Raw genomic sequence first — 26,748 nt, 5'->3', positions numbered from 1 at the left:
TTGCTGTGAGGATTAAAGGAGAACATTTATTTAAAGCTTTGACACAACCCCCAGTACACTTACGTCATCCGTAAACGTTTTATATTCAAATCACAGCTGTCATTTACTAGCTGAGTGACCTTTGGGAAGTGAATTCACTTTTCTGCACCCTGGTTTCTTTCTCCATATAAAGGAGACAATAAAGCAGTATCAAACTCAACTGTCCATATGGAATAAATAATTGTATTAATACTAGTGAAGTGCTTCACACAGTGTGTGTCTCTGGTATTTTACGGTTGTGATTTGTTGCTGGTAGGGAAGAGGCCCTCAGCTTCAGGCTGGGCAGGGAGAAGCAGGGACGTTACTTCAGCCTGAGGCTCCCCATTCTCATCAGCTGAGTCCAGGGCCACGGGGCTCTCCAGAGGAAGGTCAGGCTCTAGGTCAGGAACACTGGAACGCCCCACTCCTGTCAATGCTGGGCAAATGGTCAAGGCAGTGGGCTCCAAGGTCAAAATCCTGAAAACGGGCCACAGAGGCCCAGAGAAGGAGGTGTGCGGGAAGGTGTACACATGCGATCCATCCGCGGCATTGTAGAAGGAGACCTCACCAGTCTCGTAGTCCAGGAAAATCCCCACTTTTTGAGGAGGGTTGGCAATTGTCAGTTTGGTCCGGGGGTCAGTGAGAGCCCGATAGTCATTCCCATCAGACAGCCCCATAGTCCAGAAGCCATTCTCGGGTGTCATTTTAATCCAACGTTTTCTCTCCACGTTCTCCCTGCACACCCCGACGTGCCACTCTTTCCTGTCCCCAACCTCTACCTCCCAGTAGTGTCTCCCTGACGTGAAGCTCTTGCAGCCAAGCACACAGTAATGCCAATCAAATCTCTTGGGGTTGTCTGGCAGATTCTGTCGTTTGTCTGCTCGCTGCAAGCTCCTCTGGTCATCAGAAACAAGCAGGATGGGGTTTGCTGTGTTCGGATCCAATATCACATCCGCTGCAGAAAGTTTGGGGATGGGGTCATGGGTCAGCCATTGTTCCTAGATCTCAGAGCCTCAGCCCTCAAGGTCTGGGTCTGGTTGAAGAAGCCCAAGTCCAGAGCTGGGTGTCCCCAACCTGCCCTAAATGTGACCCCCTTAGCAATACCAAAAGAAAGCCATCAGGGGTCTTAAGTTCAGTGGGAAAGAGGAGGGTGATGAGTGTCAGGGTCTTCTTAACTGACACCTGGAGCTGGCTCTTTCCTTCTGCCTTTTTCCCGTTTCCCTCCCCGAAATGACTCTGCCCACCTGTGCTTCATAGGCACATAGGTTTAAATTTCAATCCTTGCACTACTGCTCATGAACTGAATGTCTTTTCCTTTTCTCTTTTCCTGTAGACTCAAGCTATATAATATCTTTAAGCCTCAACTTTCTTAACTGAAAAATGGGGATAAAAATACTAATCTCTAGGGTAGGAAGACAACACATGTTGTGTATTTGGCTCAGGGCTGGGCATGGAGGAAGTGGCCTGATCTTATAAAAGCTGCCAGGCCTTTTCTGTGCTAAGGGCCATGTTGGGGGCTTTATGTGCTCCCAGACCCACTCTCCATCTTGCTCCACCCTCTTCTGGGCCCCGGGAATCTGTCCTCTATGGACAGTGTCACTGGGTTCTCTTGCCTCTGGTCACCTGCTGGATTTGGCCAAGGGGAGGTACTAGCTGAAGACTGGAAGGAGAAAGAAGAGAGGCACAGCATTTACTCTTCCCCCTTTCTTCCCTGCCAGCTTCAGATGGTGATGCTCTAACAAAAGGATGACTCTTCTCAGGCAGCCCTCTCCTTGAGCTATAGCTTCCTCTGGGCTGCACCCTCTCCCTATCTCTTCAGGCCCAGGGGTGGTGACAGCTCCCCACTGTTGTGAGTCCTGGGGGACGGAATGTTCCTTTGTCAGCTTCCCTTTACTCTCTTTTTTGCCTTTGTAAATAGTTCCTTCTTTAAACCCTCTTCAACCACCCATTTTGAATATACCATCTCTTGTTTGCTGTTTTTTTGACCAAATACACATTCATGAGCTCATTTAGTCTTTACCTCAACTCTCACATAAATAGGAATTACAATCATCGTCTAAAATTGAGGAGAGTGAAGCTCAAAACATCAAGTGACCTGAGGACACACAGCGGCAGGAGGTGGCATACGGAGCTTGGGAAAGGACAAGATCTCTGAGCATTGCTCTCTCTCCTTGGTCACGTTGCATCCTCGCTCTCCTTGTAGTATTAGTTCTCTCTGCCTGTCCTTCCCCTCAGCTCCACCTCTGATGCCTCTTCCTTCCCATAAAGGTCTACGGAAGCCCAGGAGGGCAATTCTCCCTGGTTCTCTGGGCTCTCAGTGGCAGGGCATGGGAGATGGGCACAGCCTGGAGATCGAGACCTCAAGTCATCTGCCCGGAACTCTCCCAGTCATGGGGACTTGTCCCAGAATCTCAAGACTTGGAGAAGAAAAAGGGAATATGGTCCCTCGGGTTGTTGTCCTAGGGGACATAGTGATTCACTCACCAGCTTGGAAGAGGGCCTTCTTCCACTCTGAAAGAAAGGAGACACAATAAGGAAAGGTCATTAATTCTGATCTTTCCCTTACCCATTCTCCTCAATAAGCCTTTTCTGTGTCCCTTCAGTCTCTTCCAGTATCCAGCTTCCTTCCTCTACAGCTCTGACAGATTAGGCATAAAAGGTCTCAAAGATGGTGGACTTCCTCATCACGCTGGGGCTGCAGGTGACATGGCCAGGCTATAGTAGGCTGTGTGCTTGTGTGCCAGCTGGGTGGGGAGTGGCTGAAAGTGCACAGGTGCTGTATCTGAAGGGCCTCTCTGAGGCTGCAGAAAAGCAGGGGTGGTATTCCTCACAGAAAATGAGCCTCTTGGTTAGATACGAGTATTCCTACTGGGAATGCCAATGCGTCACACAGCAGGGAAAAGGTTTAAATGCTTATACACATGAGCCAGGAAACTCAGAGGACATCCAGGTCACTCACCAGGATAGGCCTGAGACTTCTTCCCACCTACAAGGGAAGAAAGGCAGACACGTCAACTGAACTCTGTCATTTCCTTTCTCCTCCTTTTGCACCCATCTCTCCTTCTTTCTGACCACCTATCCTTCCTACTTCCTCCCTCTGCCGTTCAACTCTCTCCTCCCCTCTCTTCCTAATGAGGGCGGGAGGGAGGGGGAATGAAGGCCCCTTTCTCCATTAAAAAACCAAACAAAACACTCATGATTCTCTCCTCCTTTCTCCCCAACAACCACTTCCCCCCAGTCAGCCTCCCATATTTCTTTTCTTGGGAAAAAGGATCCGGAACATTCCTTCAGCCCAGGGCAGAGTTAGTGGCTGAGGAAACTGGCTGGAAAATACTCAGGCAGAGACAGTCTTGGATGAGAATTTGGAGAAAATGTCAGAGCCACTCACGAGCCATGTACTGGATCTTTCTCCACTCTGCAATGGAAGAAGGTGATGAGTTATTAAGAGGCCCAGCGGGGGATAGGAAGATGAGCTTGGGTCCCTGGGGGCATCAGAACTTACTGAGTTCATACTCGAGTGTCTCTGGAAAAGAAGCAGAAAAAAAAAAAGTACTGTTATGGGGATGGAAGGAGGAGGACCTCTAGAATATAAACCTTAAAAATGACCTAGTGCCGGGTTGGGTGCACAGGATGGGGATGCAGAGAGGTAGTCCGGCTCCCTCCTGTAGGCACAGGCCTTAGATTCCCTCTCGCGGTCAGATACCTTTTATTCTTTGTTCCTGCTCTTTTTCTGCCCGTGCTGCTTCTTTTTCCTCTTCTGCTCTCTCTTTCTCCATGAATAGAGCCTCCTTTTCTTTCCTCTGTAGCCACAGGAAGTAACCAGCCCCTGCGAGGAGCAGCAGACAGACAGGCAGCGTCCCCGCGAAGACAGCGATCCAGAGCTGGGCCCTTCTGAAGAAGGGATCTGCAATGGGATCCAGTCTTAGCCTCTCACCCTCAGGACAGGGTTCGTGGAGTTTATCTCCTGCCGTCAAATGATCTTTCTCTTCCTAAGTTCTCAGGGAACTTTAGGGAAGACTGCAGTAAACCCTAGTAAGGGTTTGTAGTTATAGCAATAGCAAATACCATTACTTGTCTCGAAAGGTCTGCCTCTCACATGTAAATGTGATACTTGAGCGTCGCAATCAAGTTTTTTCTAATTAAAGTTTACAATAGGTTATATTCACTTGGTTCAAATATCAAATTAAAAAAACACAAAACATCACCCAAATCTCCTTTTCACTTCCTCTGCCCGTTTAATTAGACTCATTTAATCAGCCTAGTATGGTGACTAAGAATGTGCACTTGGGAGCTGGGGGGCCTGGGTTCAAATTCTGATTCCTCCACCTGACTAGCAGTGTGACCTTGGACTAATTAGTTAACCATTCTATTCCAGGTGTCCTCATCTGTAAAACGGGGGTTGTAATAAAATTAATAATAATAATAATAGAATAATAAAACCTAACTCATAAGGTTAAAGCATTAAATTAATGTTTATAAAGCATTATAAACACATAGTGAGTGCTATGCAAGAGTATATTAAATTTAAAGATATAAACGTATTCTTATTTTTTCTTGTTTACTCCAAAGATAACATTCTGTATAAACTGCTCTGTGTCTTGCTTGTTCTGTTCACATTGTATCTTGCAAATCTTTCCATATTAGTACAGGCAGAATGCGTGTGTTTCCTTTCAGAGCTGGGCAATATTCCATTGCATAAAAGTTCCCCATTAATGGATATTTGCATAGTCGCTAACTTGTTGCTCTTATAGTTAATGCCATAAGAAATAACTTTTTACATGGGTAGTTTTCTACACATGCAAGCATATCTGTCAGATAAATTCCTAGAAGTGGGATTTTGGATCAATAAGTAGGTAGTTTGGATATATATTGCTATATTGCCCCCAATAGCAATTGTGCCAATTCATACCAAAAATATATCAAATTATGTATACCAAAAAATGTCTAAGTGACTGTCTCCCCACAATCCTACCATCAGAATGTTTTATCAACCAGCACTGTTTTGTTTTGTTTTATCTTGTTGCCAGTCTCACAAGTGGAAAATGTTTTAATATACATTTCTCTATTGAGTGAGGTTGGACACTTTCATAGGTCATTCCTTTTCTGTGAATGAATAATTCATATCCTTTGCTTTTTTTCTACTGGTTTGTTTCATATTTTAAGGAGATTAGTGCTTTCTCTAAATTATGAGTTGTACATATTCCCCCGTCCTCATTTTGTCATTTGTCTTTGCTTAAGGATTTGATCTTTACCACTTCTCCCCCAATTCCCATTGCCTGTCACAGTTTCTGGCACATAGGAAATGCTCAGTAAATACTTGTGACATTATAACAGGGAAAAAAAACATCCCCGGAGCAAGAAGACACCTCTGGAACCCCGCTAAGTGCCTCGTTTTCACTGCAAACTCAGCACAGAGAATCACACGTCCTCCTTCCTTCTTTTCTTTTTTTCCTTTTTAAAATTCATTTCTATTTCATTTTATTTATTTTTATACTTTTCTCTTTTTAATATGGCTATGCTACATTTCAATTGGTTAATGTTTAAATTGTCATTTTTTAAAATTTTCTACAGATTAAATTTTACATATGCCTCTTTTAAGGTGCATTTAATGGAATTTTAAAAATTGAAGTATAATTGACTTATAATATTATATTAGTTCCAGATGTTCACATCTTTCTTCTTCCAATAGCCACAGCTCAATATACCTGAGGCTAAGCAAGGTACTGACCTGCAATGGAAATCTGGGCTGTCTTTTCCTGGTTGAGGAGGGGATTTCTGATGATACAGGACACCCCTTCTCCAGAGCTGCTTTTCACCGTTAGAGATGATGTGACTGCATACAGGCCTGCTCCATCTGTAGCTGGAGGTGCTGCCACAGCTGGCATGTTCTGGCCCTTGGCATCTCTCCACTGTATTTGGGGCTGGGGATACCAGCCGGTGGATGTGCACCCCAGGTGGATCCCTCCATCCTCATGGCCCTTCATTTCAATGTGAAGATCCGAACCCAGAGCTGTGGAAGGGACAAATGAGCCTCAATTCTTGGGAGCCTCCAGTATCAGTGAGGGTCTCAGCGGGAACTGTATGGCGCATCCACGTTAGATAATTAAAGTAGGGTTTCATTAAGAAGCTGTTTACAAAAGGGTGGTCATTAGTGAGGAGAAAACTATATGGGGCAGAGCAATAGCCCAGGGCCAGGAACAATAGAGCTGTTACCACCCACCCCTAAACCCAAAAGGAGGTGGAGAGGAAGCCGTTTTGAAGACCTAAAAGGAGAGAGTCACGAAGAGAGGACTTTCATAAGAGGAGCTGTGATCTTTGGGAAGAGCACGCAGCCAGCTAAAGGTGGCCCTGCAGGGAGAAAGCCAGGGGCATAAGTACCCGGACTTCTCTCCTCCTCCCCTCCTCTATCTTCAGCTATGGTTCCCCATTGACCAAACTCAGCCAGAAGCCACAGTGCAAGAGAATGCTCTGAGAAAGAGAAATGCAACATTTGACATTGGACATGGGCCTGGTCTTGGTGTTCTCCTGGGGAACACAAGCCATTTCATGGAACGTCAGCATCAAAGGGCCCTTTGTCACTATGACGGGTCAAGACAAAAACAAGACCAACAACAATCATGTCTGAACATAGAGAAAAACACGAACACTGTCCAAAACACAACGAAGACCAAACATCCTCCTGTCCTGGCTGTGAGTGATGATGCTCCTTTACCAGTCCCAGCTTTAGCTTCAGTCTAGTCTTCCTCCTGGGTAAGATTTATGAAGATACCCACCCACAGAATTACACTCCCCCTCCTCCCTGACAGCATCCAATCCAGAGCAAAGCCTACTTCCATAAACGCTGCCCCAAATCCCCTAACAGAAGCCCAAAGTCTGTACCAAGTCTCCTCTAACAGCCTCTTCCTGAGACCCCCAGTTCCCACATGGCATGGACTCCCCCTCCTGCAACAAGGATTAAAGTCAACTGGTACAACTGCAGGGGTGTTCCTGGGAACTCGGGTTGGAGAACAGTTGCTGTACAGACGCTGTCCCTACAGGTCAGCCTCCCAGGGCTCACAGCAGGGTGTACCTGGTGGGGCGCCAGAAGCCACAGGGAATGCAGCTGAACCCAAACCTCTGCGCACCATCTCTGAGGAGATGTTTTCTTATCCTTCTCATCCCCGACCTTCCACTTTCCAGCTTAGACCCTGGCCACCAGCAGGAGGGAGTTCTCTACTTGATATGATAGGGTACAGGAGGGAGTCTTCCTGGAGGAAGACCTGCATCTTTCCCGAGGGGCTCAGAGAAACAAAGTTGGAAGGCAGCGGAGGCAGTACCTGGTGATCAACCAGGAGCTCTGCGAGGTGGATTTGGAGAATGAGCTCTGTGTCTGCCCCCAGGCCCCACAGAGGAATGAGCTCAGAACAAAACCCGGAGGCTCACCTGCAACTTTCAGCTCCACCAAGGCTTTTTCGTAGAAGTTGCCATCTTGGAAATAACACAGGTAGTTTCCACTGTCAGAGGCTCTGACGCTGTGAATTTGGAGAGCAGCCTTCCCTGCAGCGATGCCATCTCTTAAAATCTCAGTTCTCCCTCGATACTCTGCTGTCTGTCTGTCTTCTACTTCCTTGCCTTGTGCATACATGAAAACTACCTGCCTGAGGCTGGATCTCACCCACGTCAGTTCCATGTTCTCTGCGCTCATCTTCGGGAACAGGTGGCAGGGCAGCTCAGCGTCTTCACCCACCATGGCCAGGATGGGCCCAGGGGGTCCAATCACAGCAAACTGAGCTGGTCAGCAAAAGGGGGAAACTCCATGAGAGGGAGTTGGGGCCATGATGGTAAGGGGGTGTCTCAGGCAGAAAAACCTAGAGAGGAACAGGATCCTGACAGAAGGACATTTGTCTTAATGGCATGTGTACTTTCAGTTTGTGATGGGACTTCCAGGAATGAACAGTCAAAGGTTCTGACTGGGTGCTAACAGGTAATTGTCTGCTTCCGATACATAACAGCAGCATCGTTCCCTACCTGAGCAAGAGGTGAGCAGCTGGACCAAGATGATGCAGACAAGGAGGTGGGGCAGACGGAAGTCTAGGGACGGCGCCATTTTCATCTGTGCTGCAAATAGAGAGAGGCAAGGAGTCAGGCAGAAGTACGGCCTGGAAGAAGATGGATAATTCTGCGTGGAATTCTGAGGTTTCCACGCAGAATTCTTCACCTCGACAGCGCCAACTCAGGGCGAAACACAGGATCACTAGGGTGATGACCCAAGATCTTCCTCTGCCAAAATGTCTGCTTGGGAGTCTCTTCACCTTTGCGTTCCAATATGGAAAATCTCCCATAAAAGTATGTATGTTAAGTGTACAGACAGTAACCCTAACCCATCAGGAAATCCTTGGCTCTGCTGTCTGAACATGTTCAGAATCTTTACCCGTGCCCGCACTTCCCCAGCTACGCCAGGTCCAAGGCTCCACCATCACACTCTGATTAATACCGGACCTTCCTCTCTGGGTCCCCTGATTCTGCTTGTATCCCCTACAGTCTCAACACAACATCCAGAACATTCCTTGAGTCACATCCTGTCACCTCTGCTCAGCACTTTCCAGTGGCTCCCATTTCACTCAGAGCAGCTGCTGAAGTCCTTCCAGTGGCTGGCATGGTCCTCCAGGACCTGCACTCCTCATTTCATCTCCCGTACTCTCCCTGTCTCTGCTCCGGCCACACTGCCCTTCCTGCCGCTCCTTGACCAGGACATGACAGAGGACCTTGACCTCAACTCTTCCCTCTACCTGGAACCCTCTTCCCTGCATATTCACAAGCTCACTCTCTTGCCTCCTTCAAATCTTTCCTTTAAAGTCAGTTCCTCTATGGGACCTTCTCTGACCACAGAATTATGGCAAACTGCTCCCACCCCCCTGAATCTGCTCTCTTTTTCCCATTGAATTTTCACCACTGAACATTTCATACATTTATCGTGTGTCTCCACCTGCTAGAATGTAAGCTCCACAAAACAATGATATTAGTCTGTTTTGTTTCCTGATGTGTAAGAAGCCTGTAGCATGGTGGTGGTTCACATGGAAACCTCAGTAAATATTTGTTGAATGAGTGAATGGATGAGGAGTTACATATTAAACCATCAATACTCACTAGCATTTTAGTTCACTTTAGATGATCAGATTAGTTGGTGGTCATCCAACTAATGGATGGAGAGGAGGGGAGGCGGAGAATTTATGAGGATAAGTGTTTTTCTCCATAATGACAGTGCTCTTTTGGTCTGGCTTAGAGAGCAGAGCTTGGCCTCTTGTGGTCCCACTGGGCCTTGCCTATATTAATGTGTTTGTTCCTATTTTTCAATAAAGTGGTTTCAAGGAGCAAGCCTGTCCTGGACATGCAAGTGTTGCAACTTGATGTTCCTTAACGCACTCTTTTCACAATTGTTCTGGGAATTCCCTGGCGGTCCAGTGGTTAGTACTCTGCACTTTCACTGCTGGGTTCGATCCCTGGTTGGGGAGCTAATCCCATGCGTGGCCCCCCAAAAATTGTTCTTTGGGGGAGAAACACCTGTTCTTTGGGGGAGAAACATTTCTGGAAAGGAAGTGATTCCTTTCCTTTCTTCCCTTTCCTCATGTGTTCACCAACGCTCCTCGGCAGATGGCCTGCCTCTGGGCTCACCAGCAATGGATAATTTTCCTACCTTGGTCTTTGCACTGCTAGAGAAGTGCCTTTTAGGGGCGGAGATGTATGTGCACTTGCACAGAAGGGGCAAATATGTCAACCGAGAAGCACACAGCAGCCCAACAGCTCAGACCTCTATGCAGTGCTGGCGTTCTTCCAGCTCAGAGGCAGGGCCCCGCAACTCCCCAGTCTCAGACCAATGTTTCCAAATGTATCTTGGCTCAGAAAAGCACCTTTACCTCCTTTTAGGCATGGTCTGTGGGATCACTGTGAACTTTTGTGTTAAGGGAAGTGTGTGGCCCTTGCCAACTAGCCAGGCTTGATTCTAACTGGAGTTCTAACTCGGCTTCCATCCCAGCCACCCCAGAGTTGGCTGCGTCCCTAAATAGTAGAGACCCTGAGAGTCGGCCTAGGTGGATTACTCCAAGACAGGACTGAGAACTCTAGAAGTAGCCCCCTCCCTTCTCCCATCATGTATTCTTTCCTTCCCTGAAAACGTCAGATGGAATGGTATGCCAACAAATGACTCAGGGTGCCCGTCTGCGGAGCAACACTGCCGTCTCCTCTAGGCCCCAACCCATGGCCATCACCAAGTTCAAATCACTCTTCCATCAGACTCTGGTCAAGATTCTGGCAGATTCCCTGGGTCACCCAGAGGCTGAACCTACCACTTCTTTTTTTTAATTTTGGCCAAGCTGCACAGTTTACAGGATCTCAGTTCCCCGACCAGGGACTGAATCCAGGCCACGGCAGTGAAAGTGCCCAAACCTAACCACTGGACCGCCAGGGAACTCCTATGAACCTACCACTTCTTAATCCCAAGGCAAGTGAATGGGAGAGTTAGGAATAAGACCAGGTCTCACCCGTGTGTTTTCATTCATTCAACAAACGTTTATTGAGCACTCACTGTGTACCAGGCCCACTACAGGTTAGGTGTTGGAAATAAAAAGGGTGTGGGAAGTAAGTCATGGCACTATGATTCACGACCTTTGTGATCTCAATCATGTGACAAAACCTATCTGAACTTCAGTTACTCATAAAACATTGTGAAATAGGAACTTTAGAACGTACATAATTGGCTCAGCAATTTCACTTCCAGATATCTGGTCCAGCAAAGCACTTGCATGGGTGCAGAGAGAATTATGTGTAAGGATGACACTGAAGCATTATTTTTAAAAGGAAAAAAAAAAAAAAGATAAACAACCTAACCAGCCACTCTAACCACTAACAGGAGACTGGTTAGTTAAATAAAGGCTCATCTGTATGAGGGAATTCGATATGGCAGTTAAGAGTGATTTACAGTCACTAACTCAGATAATCAAGATATATTAAACAAAAAGAACACTGCAGAAAAATACTAATGATCCTATTAAAAAACAACAACAAAGCTATAAATTTGTATATACATTTTTATGGGATCGCCTTAAAAGAGTTCTGAAGGGCTACATGCTAAAATGAAAATCAGAGATTGAGTGAGAGACACTTGTCCTTTGCCCCCTATACTTTGAAAATTGTTTGAATGTTTTCAATTTTAAAAGTTTTCATGTTTTACTTAACAATTAAAAATTGTTACAAATAATTATTGTGACTGTAACATATTAGTTGTTCAGAAAATACCGACTCCTGTAAATCAACTGTATGTCAATAAATAAATAAATAAAAATAAAATACCAACTCTTCACACCAATCCCCCCAAAACAAACCAGCATGAGGCCCGCATTCATAGTACCTGCTGTCGTGATACCTGCACCGGGAACTGCCTTTGAGAACAAGGCCCGCAGAGGCGGGTGGGTGGGTGGAAGAGGAGCCGGGAGCAGAAATCTGTGCTGCTGGGAATTCCCTGGAGGCTGCCTGAAACCCGGACAACTCTCGGACAAAAGACTGCCTTTCACCATATCCTCTGCTCTTCAAAACTACTCCCTAAGCTGCTAGAGAGAGGACAGTATTGTTATTCTATAGGTAACAATTTCAGTGCTGTCCTCAGAGTGAGGAATATATTTTCACTAATTTTTTTAGGATATTTATTGGGTTTTGTTCCTGATTATAGACAACTTCAAAATGGAGAAAAATATGAAGGAATAAAATTTAAATAATCTGTGATGGTAATCATATATTTTGCTTCATGGGAATATAACTATTTCTGGAAGTATTTTGGCCATAGATATATACTAAATGCCTGAAAATTGTCAAAATTATAATTTGACCCAGAAATTCCACTTGTAGAAATTACTGCTAAAAAAAAAAAATCAGGTATTAACACAAACATTCATGTTTAAAGCGGTTCATCATAAGTAAGATCTACAACTGCAAAATGTAGATACAATTTAAATGTCCAAATTCGATCCAGTTTTGTTACGATTAGAAATAAAAACTCTTTATTAAAAATATGATTCCTAATGACTATATGAAAATCCCTTTTATGATTGGACAGTGTGTTTGTATCCATTCTCCAACTCTTGTATATGTAGCTTGGTTCAGATTTTTGTAATTGCAAATAATTCTGTAATGCACAGCTTTACATATAAATCTTTAAGGCACATCTCTTTTTAAAATCTCTTAGAACAGATTCCCAGAGATGACTGAGAGAGATAAGAGTCCTTTGCTCCTTTCTGACCACAGTAAGCTCCTAAGAACATGCAGTTGGCGAGTTTTTTCATTCACGTTGTCTCCTTCCCTTACATTTTCCAATTCAGGTCTTTAGCCTTTGCATTGTCCTGTTGCCTCCACCCCCTCATCCTCACACACAGGCACCAATCCCTTTCTCTGGATGAGGGCCTCCCTGGAGGCCCACTCTCAGCTCTTCAGTCTCTCTCCCTCTAGGGCTCGTGGCCCTGGCTTTTACCCATTTTCCCACACTTACCTCTTGGCTATCCAATCTGAAAATCACAGCCCTCAGAATAAAGGTAATCAATAGAGGCTCTGTTACCTGGAAGAAAGGAAAAAGAAATATGCCTGCTCACTAGGAAAAGCAGTAACAGGGTCTTTCTGTAGAAGAATTAGTTTTTGGATTGGCTCAGAGGGGTGTTTCTCATCAGTTGCTGGGCAGAAACCAGTGAGGAAGTTTAAAATGAAAACTGAAACTGTATTGGATTGTACACGGTGAAGAAAAATTCCAGCCTAATTCTCACACTGTGTCACTCTGTGTTTTCCTAATTGAACCACTTATGTATATGTATGTGTATAATCAATCTTTCATTATATATACCTGTTTTACATCTTCTATATGATAATAGATTTATTTTATATCAGAAAAGACTTACTGAGTAACGAAATAAAAGATTTTAACATGTGAAGAGAGGAAGATGTGCATTAATTAAAATGTTTCTGTGGCTATTTGCTGACATCTGTTTGCATGTACACAGGCACGTGGAGGAGGATTTATCTTTTACAACAGAGCCAAATGAGAGTATGAACAGAAAACCAGACCCACTCCACCTCTTAGCACCTCTGAAATTCAGGTCTCGGATCCATCACCAAATAACATAATTTTCAGATTTCCCAAAGCAGTGTTGCCGGTGACCGATTGGCATGTTTTACATTTTTCAGAAAAATTCTTATTTGGGGTGTTGCTCAGAAGCCTCATTCACCTTCTGAGCCTTATTTGTGCTACGTTTGTATTTTCACGCGTATTTCTTTCTACTCTGCCAGCAGGATTCTGTATTTTCCGAGGTTAGATTCTGGATAGTCTGTGGATACTGTTTCTATAAGGGGTCTTTGGGACAAAGTGGTCTTACCTGTGGCCTAGAGCCTCCCAAGACAATTTATTTGCCTCTTGAGACAATGATTAAAGCTCAAAGGACTTTGATATGACTTGGCTGATGGAATTTAATTATATATTGGGCTGGCCAAAAAGTTTGTTCGGGTTTTTCTGTAAGATATTATGGAAAAAACCTGAACCAACTGTGTGTGTGTGTGTGTGTGTGTGTGTGTGTGTATTTTCCTTTTTTTTTTTCCCCCCTACCAGTGATTGAACCTGAGCCCACAGCAGTGAAACCATGGAATCCCAACCATCGGACCTCCAGGGAATTCCCAGAATTTAATTATATTCCAACAGTTTGAATTTAGGCTCTGTGGTGGAGATGGCTGGTTGCTTGTGCAAGCTCTATTTCCTGCTTTTTTTTTTTTTTTTTTTTTAATGTACAAAGAGCTAGCATTCTTTCTGTGGTAAGGTAGATGTCTTGGATGGCCCATTCAAGGAAGCTCATGGAGTCCAGCTTAATAAAACCTACACACCTTGCATCCTGATGGAATACTGGTAGCCCATATTGAGGCAGTATTTCTGGATCAGACTGTGAGGGTTTGAGCAAACACGGCAAGACAACCCTGGCCAAATTTTCTCAGATGGCTCCAGTAGAGCTGGTGGTGACCCACCTTGCTTTCTCATTTCCAATGAGGCAAAAGGTCCCTGCTTCTTAGTACTCAAACCGAATTTTGGGGAGTAGTGCAATGTGCCCATCCTTATAGATAAGAGAGGCCAAGGAACTAAGTTTGAGCCAATGATTTTTTTTTTTCTTTTTTGCAGTACGCGGGCCTCTCACTGTGGTGGCCTTTCCCGTTGCGGAGCACAGGCTCCGGATGCACAGACTCAGCGGCCATGGCTCACGGGCCCAGCCACTCCGCGGCATGTGGGATCTTCCCGGACCGGGGCACGATCCCGTGTCCCCTGCATCGGCAGGCGGACCCTCAACCACTGTGCCACCAGGGAAGCCCTGAGCCAATGCTTTGAAGGCGGAAGTTGTTGGGTTATGTTTCTCAAGACAGGTCTACGATCTTCTACCTCTTTCTTCCTCTTGCCTAGAACATGGTCTTTGGAGCTGGAGTGCAGTGACCAACTTGTGACCATGAGGCAACCTTGAGAATGGAAACTACATGCTGAGAGGGCAGAGAATAAAGACAGAAGGAGGCTGGGGCGTGGATGCATCTCTGAGCTGCTGGACCAGCTCTGGACAGCTGCCTTCTGAATTCACTTTACGTGAAAGGAAAATAAATCTTATTTTATTTGAGCCAGAAGTACTTCTGGTCTCTATCCTCAGCAGCAAAATACAATTCATCCCTCCCCAGTCCCCACTTATCAACACTTTATCTTGAAACTTTTCAAACGGATAGCAAAATTGCAAGAATTTTTCAGTGAACGTCTAATACACCTATGGTCTAGATTCTACAGTGAACATTTTACTATACTTGCTTTATTATAATCTATCCTTCTGTTCACACCCCTATCCATCCTTATTTATTACTTATTCCAATATTTATTGATTTATTTGGTACCTTCTAAAGTAAGTTACAAACACCAGCACTTTCCCTTGGAGACTTCAGCAGACTATCAGGTAGAACATAGTTCTGAAATGCTTGAGGCACCAATGCTATGTCTGAAATATAAATGTAGGAGTATCTTTAAGTTATATGTTCTAAAATGATCAGGGGGTTATTTTTATCTGGCTATCCCTAGTTCCTAAATGCCCAGCCATCCCCAAAGACATTGATGGTCTGGTGCCAGGTACCTGACCACTCTTACTAAGAGTCAGGGCTACCTCCAACAGGCTATGTGTAAGCAGGAGGGCTCCAGGACTGCTTCTCAGGAACAACCTCGGGCAGGGATAAGCAGTGCCTCAGGTCCCTTTTGTCCCTTCCCTGGCACCTACTCAGAGAAATGCTCTTTTCTCTGCTGATACCACAAGAAGGGACTTGAGGTTCTTGAGGACCTGTAGGATTTAGGCCCCCAAATCACATGAAGAAGGGCAGGCATAAAACCACTTATAAAGGAAACTGAGGAAAGGCACGGGATTGAGTTCAGAAATAAAATAAAATAAATAAAATAAAATCGAAGAGTGGGCATGATATCACAGAGAGGTGAGAAGGTATAACTCAGCTCAGAAAGTAAAAATCTGCCCTCCCGGTCATCAGGCTGGGACAACCGACATGCCTGATAAAGCCAACTCCATACTTAACAGGAAATAGTATTTCTCTCAAGGTCATGTTGCAGCTGCAAAACCCTTCTCTGAGTGCTTCCTGCTTTCTGACTCACTGGGAAATTTCGTTTTTAAAATTCACAGTCTGTCAAAAAGCTTTGCTGCTGGAAATCATATCAATGAGAATGAAATATTCCCCTCTTGTTTGGAGGATCCAACCTACTTTGACACAGAGAAGCAAACTTGATTTCAAACCTAGATGCTAAACTTCAGAGAAGGGGTTTCTAGGCATAACATTTTGTACCTCTTAACTTTATGGTTTCCAAAGAAATAGGCTCCAGATCCACTTCTCATCCAGACCTTTACATAAAGCCTGGGGAGAGAAATGTATATAGAATGGAGCAGGAAAGAATTCATTTGCAGGAAAGAATTCATTGATTTAGCACACTATTATTGAGAACCTACAGTCTAGTAGCTATCAGGCATTGCAGTTAATATTGGAATGGGTAAACCATAGACTTGGAGGCCAGGTTGCCTGGGTGAACTTAACTAGCTGTGTGACCTTGGGCCAATCACTTAACCTCTCTGTGCCTTAGTTGTCCTATATGTAAAATAAGGGTAATAACAGCACCTATCTTTTGGGTTATTGTTGTGAGGATGAAATGAGATCATTCAGGCAATTTGCTTACAACCATGCTTCATAGAGATTAAGACATAAGAATGTATGTGCAGTAGGGCTTCCCTGGTGGCGCAGTGGTTGAGAGTCTGCCTGCCGATGCGGGGGACACGGGTCTGTGCCCCGGTCCGGGAAAATCCCACATGCTGCGGAGCGGCTAGGCCCGTGAGCCATGGCCGCTGAACCTGCGCGTCCGGAGCCTGTGCTCCGCAACGGGAGAGGCCACAACAGTGAGAGGCCCGCGTACCGCAAAAAAAGAAAAAAAAAACAAACGTATGTGCAGTAAAACGTAGATTTGGTCCTCCTTCTTAAGGTTGATAGATTGGATTGTCTTTTGAGGATGATGAGATGGCTGGGTTTGAAGCTGAAGGAATGCAAAACCGAAGGGCGGGCTTCTACTGTTAACTTTAGGAAAGTGAGCCTGATAGATACCAAACTGTAGGCAGATACTTCTTTTGCAGGAAATAGGTAGCCCTGTACCTAATAATATTTCAAGTCCCTTTTGTATGGCAATTGTACTTTTAAGAATTTATCCTAATGACAAATGCAGTTTGGAAATTTATTCCGTGGAAGTGACCAGAGCTGTGCAAAACGATTTACATACAAAGATGTTTATAGTAGCATTATTTGTAACAGGGAAGAAAGAAAACCACGTTGATTATGAATAATATAAGATTTGTATTTAAGATTTGGTGTTAAGTAAAAGAAGCATATCGTGGGACAAATATAACAAGGCTCGATTTTCATTAGAAAAACTGTGTGTGTATGTATTTGTATAAGCATAGAAAAAAGTTAAAGAATATGCACTTAACTGTTGATGAAGTAAAATATTCTAAAGGTAGGAAGATATTTAGGGAAAGGAGCAGTAAACAAATTCACAAACTGGAAAAGAAATCTTGGATCTGGGGTGAAAAGTGTCACTGAAAGGACCAGTGCAGTTGCTTTATAAAGAATGACTGGACTCTGAGAGGTTCTATGATTGAGCATTAGATGTAAGAATGTTGAAGGCAGCATCGATTCCCAGAGCATCAGGGTGACCTGGAGAAGTGACTTTTCTCTGTGCACTTTATTCAGTCTCTCCCTGGGTTGTACATGCGTCAAAATGAAATAATGTCTTTGTATGAAAAGACTCAGAAGACAACCAAGGCCCATCCAGATCCAGCTTCCTGCCGCTCTATTCTGCAGACATTAATGACAAGGAGCTCAAGATCAGAGATCACTCTCCACCCAGCTAGTCTTTCCATCAGTATCTTGTCTCTGCTTCCTTTTGGGGTTCCTTTTTCAGTTTCCAGCTGGGAGGCAACACCAGACAGACTCTCTTGACAAGATTCTGTAGCGTCGCATTGTCCTTTCTTGGCCTCTGCACCACTCAGCCTTGGAGAATTATAAACTGTCCCTAGTCTTTATCTGCAGCAAAAGTCAGAGGGGCTCAACCACCACTGCTGGCTCAGCTGGAGCCTTGGGGGCGTTGTCCCCAGAAATACGGCACCTCAACCCCAGTGCCAAGTTCTCCCCTGGACGTTTAACCGAGAGAAAGCCTGGAGACAGATGGCCTCAGTGGCAGATAGTCAGAGGGTTTGGGTGATAGAATCAGAGGCAGAAGGAAGGCCGAAGAGACCCAGAGAAGGTGGCCTGGGGGAAAGTGTACATGTGGGACCCATCGGCCACACTATGGAAGGAGACATCCCCAGCCTCATAGTCCGAGAACATCCCCACCCGGCTGGGGGCCTCGCTCACGGGGAGGACAGTCCAAGGGGAGGTGAGGGCCTGGTACTTTCCAGCATAGAGTTCCATGGCCCAGAACCCATTCTGAGGTGACTCTGTGATTCCCCCACATCCTTTCTATGTTTTCCTCACAAACCCCCAGCTCCCAGTAAGTCCTGTCACCCACTTCCGCCTCCCAGTAATGTCTCCCCGAAGAGAAGGACTCGTGGCCCAGTACACAAGGCTCAAAAGAAAAGCTCTCAGGTTTTTTTGGGAGATGCTGCCACGATTTTCTCCGCCTAACACTTCGGTGATCTTCAGACAGAAAGAGTTCAGAGTAGGCAGTATCTGGATCCAGAGTCACATGAGCTGCGGAAAGAGCGAGAGAGAAGAGAGGCCCATCATCTCTGGCATCCCAGGGCCCTCAGTGACTGGGAAGAGGGGGAAAAGGAGCTGGTTCTAACCCATGAAGTTCCCTTGCTTCCTCTACAAAATAGCTGGAGTGATAAGTATCTCCCCCAAATGTCCTCAAGAACATGCTTCAAAGAGCTACTAGGAGAGCTCAGAAACTTACAAGGAGGAGAAAATCCAGATTCCCCAAATCCGGAGGTTCCTGGACCCCAGGAGCAGGGGGTGGCCAATCACATTTCTCTCATCCCCCACAGCATTTTGTACAACCCCCTCTCATGTCACTGCACTATTATTGTTTATTTCGCGTTTCTCTCCTCTACTAGACTAGGACCCCAAAAGGTAGAGACTATGTTTATTCATCTTTGCATCCCCACTGTCTAGCATTGTCAGACACTGCCTCACAACTGGGGCTTAATAATACTTGCAGAATGAAGGGCTGGGGAAGGTCCCATGGACAGCCTTCAGCCATGCCTCTTTGCCAACCTGAAGCCCCAGGAGACTGCGTGGAGGACCACTTGGCCAGAGCTTTATGGCCAACTGTGTAAAATATCTGATCTCATCAATACCCATTTTTAATAGACTTTCCCTGAATCTCCTAGCTTAGAAGAGTCATATGGGAGAAACTTTTACGTGTCACCAAACATTGGCTCCTTTTCCTCCTGGGGACAAAGCTAGACGACATTTCCCAGCCTCCCTTGCGTATCCAGGAGAAGAGTTGGCTACTTCGGGCCTGGCCGATGAGAAACCTTCTGCACATTATTTTCACTCCTTTTTCTGCCATTTGCTGGCTCAGCACGGAGTAGAGTGAGGCCCTGGGTCCATGTCGAGCAAAGCTCCCGCATCCCCATATGATCTGTCCTGAACACTGAAGAGATGGAGAAGTACACTTTCATTGTGTTTACCTAATGAGCTGTTGGGGCTGTTTGTTGCAACAGTTAGCCTACCCTGACGAATACAAGCCATGACCCAAAGTCAGTTCCCTGCATATACTGTTTCTGTGGACATTTCTTCCATGTCCTAGATACCGAGCACTCCCAGATGGTAAAACACAGGCCATGCCCCGTCAAGGAACTCAGTCTTGAGACAAAAAAAGAAACAAGCAATATCACTTCAAAGAGAAAGTCTTTCAGTTGAACCAGTTATTTGAAATTACTGAGGCTCCTTCATGTTAAGGATAAGGGATCAGAGCAGATCTATTACAACCTTACGCCACATAATGAGGGGACGGAGCATAGCCGGCGGGACCAGACTCCTTGGGCTTGTATCCCAGTGTCACCACTTCCTGGATGTGTGATTTGAAGCCAAGGTTTTTGCCTTCTCTGTGGATTAATTTCTTCCGCTGTAAATGGGCATAATAATAGCACTTAACTCTTAGGGCTGTTGTGAGGATCCATAAATGGAAGAATATACGTTAAGCACTCAGAGCTGCTTCTGGTGCACGGTAGTAGCTGCTCAATAAATGTTAGCAATTTTGAAAGACAATTTACTAGGTTTTATTTAACCCTCCTCTTTCTAGGATTCTCCATGGGGGAACTGGGTACCAAGTGGCACCTCTGCTCTGAGGGGAGAGGAGCTTAGGTCGACAGAGTCGCCAGATCTCCTCTAAGATGCACATAACCCACTAGAGACTGACCGTCATTTGAATGAAGCCTTTCTAGTTGTACCCTCAGGTCCATGATGCTAAAGATATTGAAGAGTAGAAAAACCCAAGCGAGAAAGTGGATGAGCAGCACTTTAAGAAGAGAAAAGAAAAAAAAACAGTCGAAACTGCTGGAAAGGCAGTAGGTGCAGGTGCTGAACTGAGATTGGGCAGCACCTGGTCTTGATGCTATGTGGATTCTCCCTGGGTCTCCATTCATTGCCCGCCCAGCCAGGCCACTATTTGGAGCTGGAAGATGGAGAAAGACAACTAAGATCTTCTTTTATGGAGTCCTGGGCCTGAGGCCATAAGAATTAGACAGCCGCTCGCCAGAATAGGACCAAGCTGTTCTCCGATCTGCAATAGAAAAAAGAGAGGTGAGCGCTCTGTGGCCAGAGCCATACATTTCTTGGCCCTTTCTGTGTTCTGGCTGCCTCTCCTTCCCGTCCTGGGTGCCCTCTTCACTCATCTCTAGCACTTGTCTGGCTGATTCCCTCATGTTCCTCACAAGGACAGTGTCTAGGAAGAGGGAGACTGGACGAAATGCACTCTTCTATTTCCCCTTCTTGGTTCCTAAGCATGGGCTTGGACGCCACGGGGAGCTCTTTACTCATCTCTCCTCATTCCCCAAATTAGACGGCTTAGTGGCTGAAAGGCACCAGCTTCTGCAAACTCATGTGAAGGCTGCCATTGCTTGGGACACAGGACACAGCCCTGGACACAGGACAGAACTCTGCTGGATTCACTCCTTTCCTCACTGTGATCATGCTTCACTCATTCCCACGGTCAGGCACCTGACCTCATCTTCTCCTGCATCTTTTCCATGACCTAGTTTACTGTCCTGCATGCAGGAAGGATGGCCAGCTGCCTGGAAATCTGTCTTTTTTATTTAGTTAGTCTCCGCAGGGAGCATCTCTTTTTCATAGCTAATATGTCACCTCTTGCTGTGATTAGGGACTCCCACACATTTTTTTGTACCTTCACCTGGGGAGCTGCTAGTGTGTTCTGGGCCCTGTGTCTTATTGGCTATTAGCTCACGGCTCTTCTGTCGATCCCAATATGTTATTAGCCACAACACATTAGCCATGAAACCCAAAGCCAGTTTAATTAACTCTTCAATGTTCCTGTTTCTTCATCTGTAGGTTGGAGATCAGACTAACACTTGCTACTTAAGTTATCTGGGGAGGACTTAGAATAACACCTGCAAAAATACTGAATGGCCATGCTGCACACCTGAAACGAACACAATTTTGTAAACAAACTATACTCCAATTAATACAATTTTTTAATCTAGAAAAAGGCATTTTAAGTTATGCAAGGTCACCAGAAAAAGAAAAAGATACAGAGGAGCAAAAATAGTAAGTTATATTTCTAGCCCTGACCTCCTGTATGGACTGCACACTTGGTTATCCAACTGCCTACTCTGCGTCTCCATTGGATCACTAATACCCTCTTGCACCTTTCCATTCCGTGCTACTACTCCCCTTGCCCCCACTACCTGTTTCTCTCTCGGTTTCTTATCGCAGAAAATGGCAATTCCATCTTTACAGCTTCTTAGACCTTGGACCTTGGCGTCATCCTTGATCCACTCCTTTATTTGCACGCCACATTGAAGTCTATCAGCAAGGCCTTCTTACTCTATTTTTAAAATAAATCCAGCACTGAGCCCTTCTCACCACTTCCAACACTCCCTCTCGGTATAAGCCATCCTCATTTCTCCCCTTGATCTCTGCAGCAGCTCCCAGCTGGTCTTCAGGCTTCTATCCTGCCCCTCCTAGCCTCCCCACTTTCCCCCCCAGCCCAGTCTCAGTTTAGCATCTAAAGTAACTTCTCAAAATGTTAAGTCAAGCTCAGTTCCTCCTCAGCTCAACACTCACTGGTGGCTCCTTTCTCAGGCGCAAAACCAAGGCCAGCATGATGACTTTCGAGGCGTGTGTGATCTGGCCCTCCAGGCCCCTCTGATCCTACCCCTTCTGATTCTCCTGGTCACTCCCTGCCCTCTGGCTACCCTGGCTCCTTTGCTACTCTTCAAACAAACCAGTGTGCTTCTGCCTCTGGGCTTTGGCACTGCGCTTCTCCCTTATTGGAATGCTTTTCCCCCAGCTATTCCTGTGGCTTGCTCCCCTACTTCATCATCACCCTATTTTATTTTAATTTTAATTTTTAATTTTTTTATAAATTTATTTATTTACTTTTGGCTGTGTTGGGTCCTTGTTTCTGTGCGTGGGCTTTCTCCAATTGCGGCAAGCGGGGACCACTCTTCATCGCGGTTAATTTTTTAAATTGAAATATAGTTGATGTACAATATTTTGTAAGTTCAAGGTGTACAATTCATCACCCTATTTTAAACTATACCTTCCAATGCAATATTCTGTTATCTCCTGAGTACATACTAACGTGTGCCAAACTGTATATTTTACTATTTCTTTTTTTTTCTGTCTTCTTCCACTGGAAGGTAGGTTCTTTGTGAATGGGAAAGTTCTGTGGTGTTCATTTCTGTGCCCTGGGCACTTAGAAGAGTAACTGGCACATAGTTAAAAGTCATGGATCTTTGCTGAGTTGATGAATGAATGAATGAAATGAATAGGGAATCCCTGAGGGAAGCTGGAAAGTGAGGGGTCTAGGATGAGAATGGGAAAATAGCCTCAGAAAGGAAAAAAGACATCTGCTCTGTTGAAATCAGAACAAACAGATTAGAAAGGGCAGATGCAGGTCGTGGGGCAGGAAGTTTGGCAACTCCCCCTTCTCTTTCTCTCTGAGGTTGCATTACCTTCAGAGATGTGGGGAAAGGATGTGGTGATGAAGGATCACAGCAAATGTTCACTGAACTTAGCTACGTGCTACGTCTGTACTGGGTGTCCTTTATCTCATTTTCTAACCTTTATCTCATTTAACCTTTATCTCATTTTCTAACATCTGCTCAAAGTAGTAGTTGTAATTAAATCAATTTCTGGGTGGGAAAAATAGAACTTCAGAGAGGTTAAGAAGCCTGTCCCAGTTTGTCTGAATGAGTAGAATAAACAAGGCCAACCAGGTGTGGTGAACAGGCAGAGGAAATGGGCACAGAAGTAGGAAACCGAATGATGGATTTGGGGCACTGCAGGTGGTGTGGTCAGGCCAGCGTAGGGCGGTGCGTGTCAGGGAGTGTCCAGGGATGGAGGAGAAGTAGGACTGGACCATCGAGTGACTGCATTGCAGGGTTAAAAAGTGCACAGACTGGACTTTACCTTTTCGTGTAGTGTTTCTTCAACTGCGTTAGGTAAGAACCTTGGTTAGGCAAAGATTAATTTCCAAATACATCTGAAAATATACCTTCAAAGTCCTGAGGGAGCCAATTAAAAAATGTAGCATTAAAAGTTAAAATGTGTCATTAGGGAGTTCCTTTGTCACGAATGCAATTATGAACATAGCAGTTAGCTTGGAAACTGGAACCACTCAGCAATAACTGATTACAAGGATGTTAAGCAGGTGACATAGGATCTGCTTAGGTTGTGTTTGTTTTGATTAAAATTAACATTAAGACAATTTTTCAAAAAAAATATTGAAAATCCTTTTAGGCTTACAAATGTCCATAGCATCCCACACCCCAGTAAGACCGCAGAAGGCAATGGGAAGCCACAGAAGGTTTGGGACTTGAGAAGAATGTAATTGGGTTTCTATTTTAGCAAGTCTACTTTGAAACTCTAGACAATGGTAAACTTTTCAGAAGCAATGTCTTGCTTATCCTGGTTGTTTTTCAGATTTCTTGTCTGTTTCCTAATATTTATTTATACTAAAAGTCTTGAAAGGAAAAGGGCAGCAGCAGCTCTTGGGGGAATGGAAGCAGCTTGCTGTTAAGAGAAGGGTCTTGGTAACCTAATCCCAGGGATCTGTGTTAAAAGAAGAAAAGCTGGGGGAGGTATTCTATGCCTCAGAAGGGGTCCTGGGCTAAGCAGTAACAGGACTTGCCCTGAGGGGAGGAGAGGAGGCTCCTTGGGTGGGTGCTGGCAGCATTGTGCAGCAGGGGGTCCAGGAGGAAGGGCAAGTTGACAGCAAAGGAGATGGAGTTCAGTTTTGGCCACAGGTTTGAACACCTTTGGGGAACTTCCCTGGTGGCGCAGTGGTTAAGAATCTGCCTGCCAATGCAGGGAACACGGGTTCGAGCCCTGGTCCGGGAAGATCCCCACTTGCCGTGGAGCAACTAACGAGCAACTAACGAGCAACCAAGCCCACGTGTGGCAACCTCAGAAGCCTGAGCGCTGAAACAAGAGAAGCCGGTGCAATAAGAACCCCGCGCTCCGCAACGAAGACCCAATGCAGCCAAAAAGAAAAGAAAGAAGAAAAACCTTTGGGGCATCCATGAGGTATGAACAGAACTATTGGGATTCTACGGCGTAAGTCCAGATAGTGTAAGAGTAAGCAAGGCCTCAGGGGAAAGAATCAGGAGAAAGGCACCTATTAAGTGAAGCACATAAAGTCTTAAAGGAAAGGAAAAAGAAAAATTCCAGTTTACTCACCATTCACTTTCTGGGCTTTTCTCCAGCCTGAAGTAGGACAAAGAAACCTCGTGAGATAAATGGCACATGAGAGGGTCTCAAATCGTATACACAGGAGAGGGAAGCACAGAACTTACGGAGCTCTCTTTGGAGTTTCTCTGCGAAAGGACAAGAAATGAATAAGTACCGTCCACAAGAGACGAGCCAGGTTTACGTGGAATGGGCCTCGGGGAGACCCCTTCCTGCATCATGTGTGCAGTGAGTCCTGTGAGCTGTCCTAGAACTAGGAAAGCTAGGGCACGGTCAGCGTCACAGGGTGAGGGAAATAACGAGTAGGGTTGCTGGTTTTGAGGGAGGAAGGACTGAATTAAAAACCTCACCTTCAAATCCCCTTAATTCTCTTCGTCCTTGTCCTCTCCCTGCCCCTCTGTCCAATCCCTTTTCCACAGTCTTCTTTGGACCTCACTGCCTCGGTCTTCTGATTGCTTTACCTTTGGTCCAGCATTCTCGCTCTTTCTCCTGGCGAAGCTTCCAGATGAAACCAAGAGCAGCCAGCAGAAGTCCCAGAAGAAGCAAGAGCGAAGTCTGAGCTGCTGCCCAAGGAAAGTCCTTCAGCAAGAGGGTGCCTGAGCCAGAAGTGCTGGGCGTTATTCCTGCAGAGAAAAGCAGGAAACGGCCAAGGACTGTGGGTACTGGAGCACACAGAGGCTGTCTCCGGACTCTCCGAGATTCCTGGGCCAGCCCAGTGGCAGAGGGGCCTGGCTGGGAGAGTGACTCCAGCTTTGCCCCATTCTCTCCCACAGGATGGTTGGGAAACCAAGATACCTTGAGAGTCATCATGGAAAACAACAACAACAACTAAACAGAAAGGCTCTGGGACCCAGTGTTAAATCAGGGAGGCTCAAATCACTCCTGAAATATGGAACTGCAACTGGGATCCCGAGGAAGGGATGGACATTTTTCCCTTTTCCTCAGATCACGAGAAGAGGAGCCTTCCACTGAGAATCACCCCGAATGTGGGAGCCCCTCAAGTTACTTGCAATAGTTGAGAGAAGTATATTTTTGGTAGGGAAGTGGGTGCTGCTGGGAATCAGAAGCCCTGGGTCCTAGTCCCACCCCCACTGCTTATTCCACCTGTGGTTTCAGCCAAGCCATCCAGTGTCCCTCTGTCTTGATTTCCTATAAAGTGGAGAGTTCAATAGTATTACCTGTGCTATCAACACCACCAGCTCAATAAGAACATTGTGAGAAGAGAACTTGGCTATCTATGTGAACTTTTATGCATGTGTTTCTTTTCAATCTCCCTTAGCACCCAGCCCATGCAATTCATTTAGTTAGCATCCAATAAACACCACTGAGTTGAAAAAGTGAGAGTGTAAACCCTTTATTTCTCTATCAGAAAAAGGATTCCATGTGAACAGAGAGCCTTTCCAAAGAGGTTTTACAAATTCAGTGACACATTATATGTGTAGAAAAAGTTAAATTAACAAAATAAAAAACTACCTGTACAGCCAGAACAGAGTCATAACTGGACATAAATGTAACAGCCTAAGGTCAATGCATGGAGCATAACCAAATTTCCTCCCAATATCTGACAAATGTCATTGTCATGAGGACTAAAGGAACAGTGAAAAATCAGTTGTTGTCACCTTCCTAATACAGTAGATTTTTTATTGACAGAGTAGGTTCTAGCAATTTTTCCTGAAACTAAAGCATCATGTTTTTTTGTTTGACTAGTCATTATTTCCCACAGCAACCTACAGAGGACTTCCCCGTTTCTGTATTTTTGTTCTTCCCTCCATAAAATTTAACCCTAGATTGTATACTGTTTTGTACCATTTCCTAGCTATTTTGTACTGGTAATGGCTTTACAGTGAAAACCCTGTATGTCCTAATAAAGGATAATTTTTTAAAAAGGTAAATATATAAAAAGAAAGTGTCAATGATTTATTTAACTTATTAATTAATAAGAAAACCAGTAAAAATGTTAAAAGTGGTTGAAATGAGGATTTGATTTATAAAATCTTATATTCTCTATCAGAGAGAAGTCGTCTGCGTCACCAAGCACAAGAACCATTTGTATTACTCTCACTGTTCTATAAGTTAACATCTGCCTCTACAAAGTTGTATATGGTCTAGAAAAAGAAACAAGGGCTCAGTCCTACAGAATCAGAGATCTCCAGTGTGAGGTCTGCTAGACAGTGTCAGTATTCCATTGACGAGATACCCAGTAATCTTTTTTTTTTTTTTTTTTTTTTTGGT

General features: G+C 45.1%; 1 protein-coding gene across 1 annotated transcript; it reads right to left on the bottom strand.

Annotated features, from left to right (window-relative positions):
• On the bottom strand, positions 1–25,067 carry LOC113631822 (butyrophilin subfamily 3 member A1-like). The gene is made up of 14 exons (XM_027128545.1): positions 24,867–25,067; positions 24,624–24,644; positions 24,508–24,534; positions 12,533–12,598; positions 11,402–11,600; positions 8,026–8,115; positions 7,441–7,788; positions 5,747–6,028; positions 3,722–3,922; positions 3,521–3,541; positions 3,407–3,433; positions 2,978–3,004; positions 2,503–2,529; positions 1–973 (listed from the first exon to the last, which is right to left on the bottom strand). Exons 5-14 carry the CDS (start codon positions 11,565–11,567, stop codon positions 270–272), a joined length of 1,893 nt encoding a protein of 630 aa, XP_026984346.1. The 5' UTR covers positions 11,568–11,600; positions 12,533–12,598; positions 24,508–24,534; positions 24,624–24,644; positions 24,867–25,067; the 3' UTR covers positions 1–269.
• Positions 25,068–26,748: the final 1,681 nt, after the last annotated feature.

Source organism: Aethalodelphis obliquidens, unplaced genomic scaffold (genome assembly GCF_003676395.1).
Source record: "Aethalodelphis obliquidens isolate GAN/ISIS:26980383/991018 unplaced genomic scaffold, ASM367639v1 scaffold34, whole genome shotgun sequence".
In the NCBI taxonomy this organism is placed as follows: Eukaryota; Metazoa; Chordata; class Mammalia; order Artiodactyla; family Delphinidae; genus Aethalodelphis; species Aethalodelphis obliquidens.
Note: the sequence above shows the minus strand (reverse complement) of the source record. Positions and strands in the feature narration are given on the sequence as shown.

Coding starts and splice junctions, on each gene's coding strand:
- LOC113631822 (XM_027128545.1), bottom strand. CDS start 11,567: ATGGTGAAAGGCAGTCTTTTGTCCGAGAGTTGTCCGGGTTTCAGGCAG. Junction 7,789..8,025: donor GCTGCTCACCTCTTGCTCAG/GTAGGGAACGAT, acceptor TTTGCTGACCAG/CTCAGTTTGCTGTGATTGGA. Junction 2,530..2,977: donor GAAGTCTCAGGCCTATCCTG/GTGAGTGACCTG, acceptor CCTTTCTTTCAG/AGTGGAAGAAGGCCCTCTTC.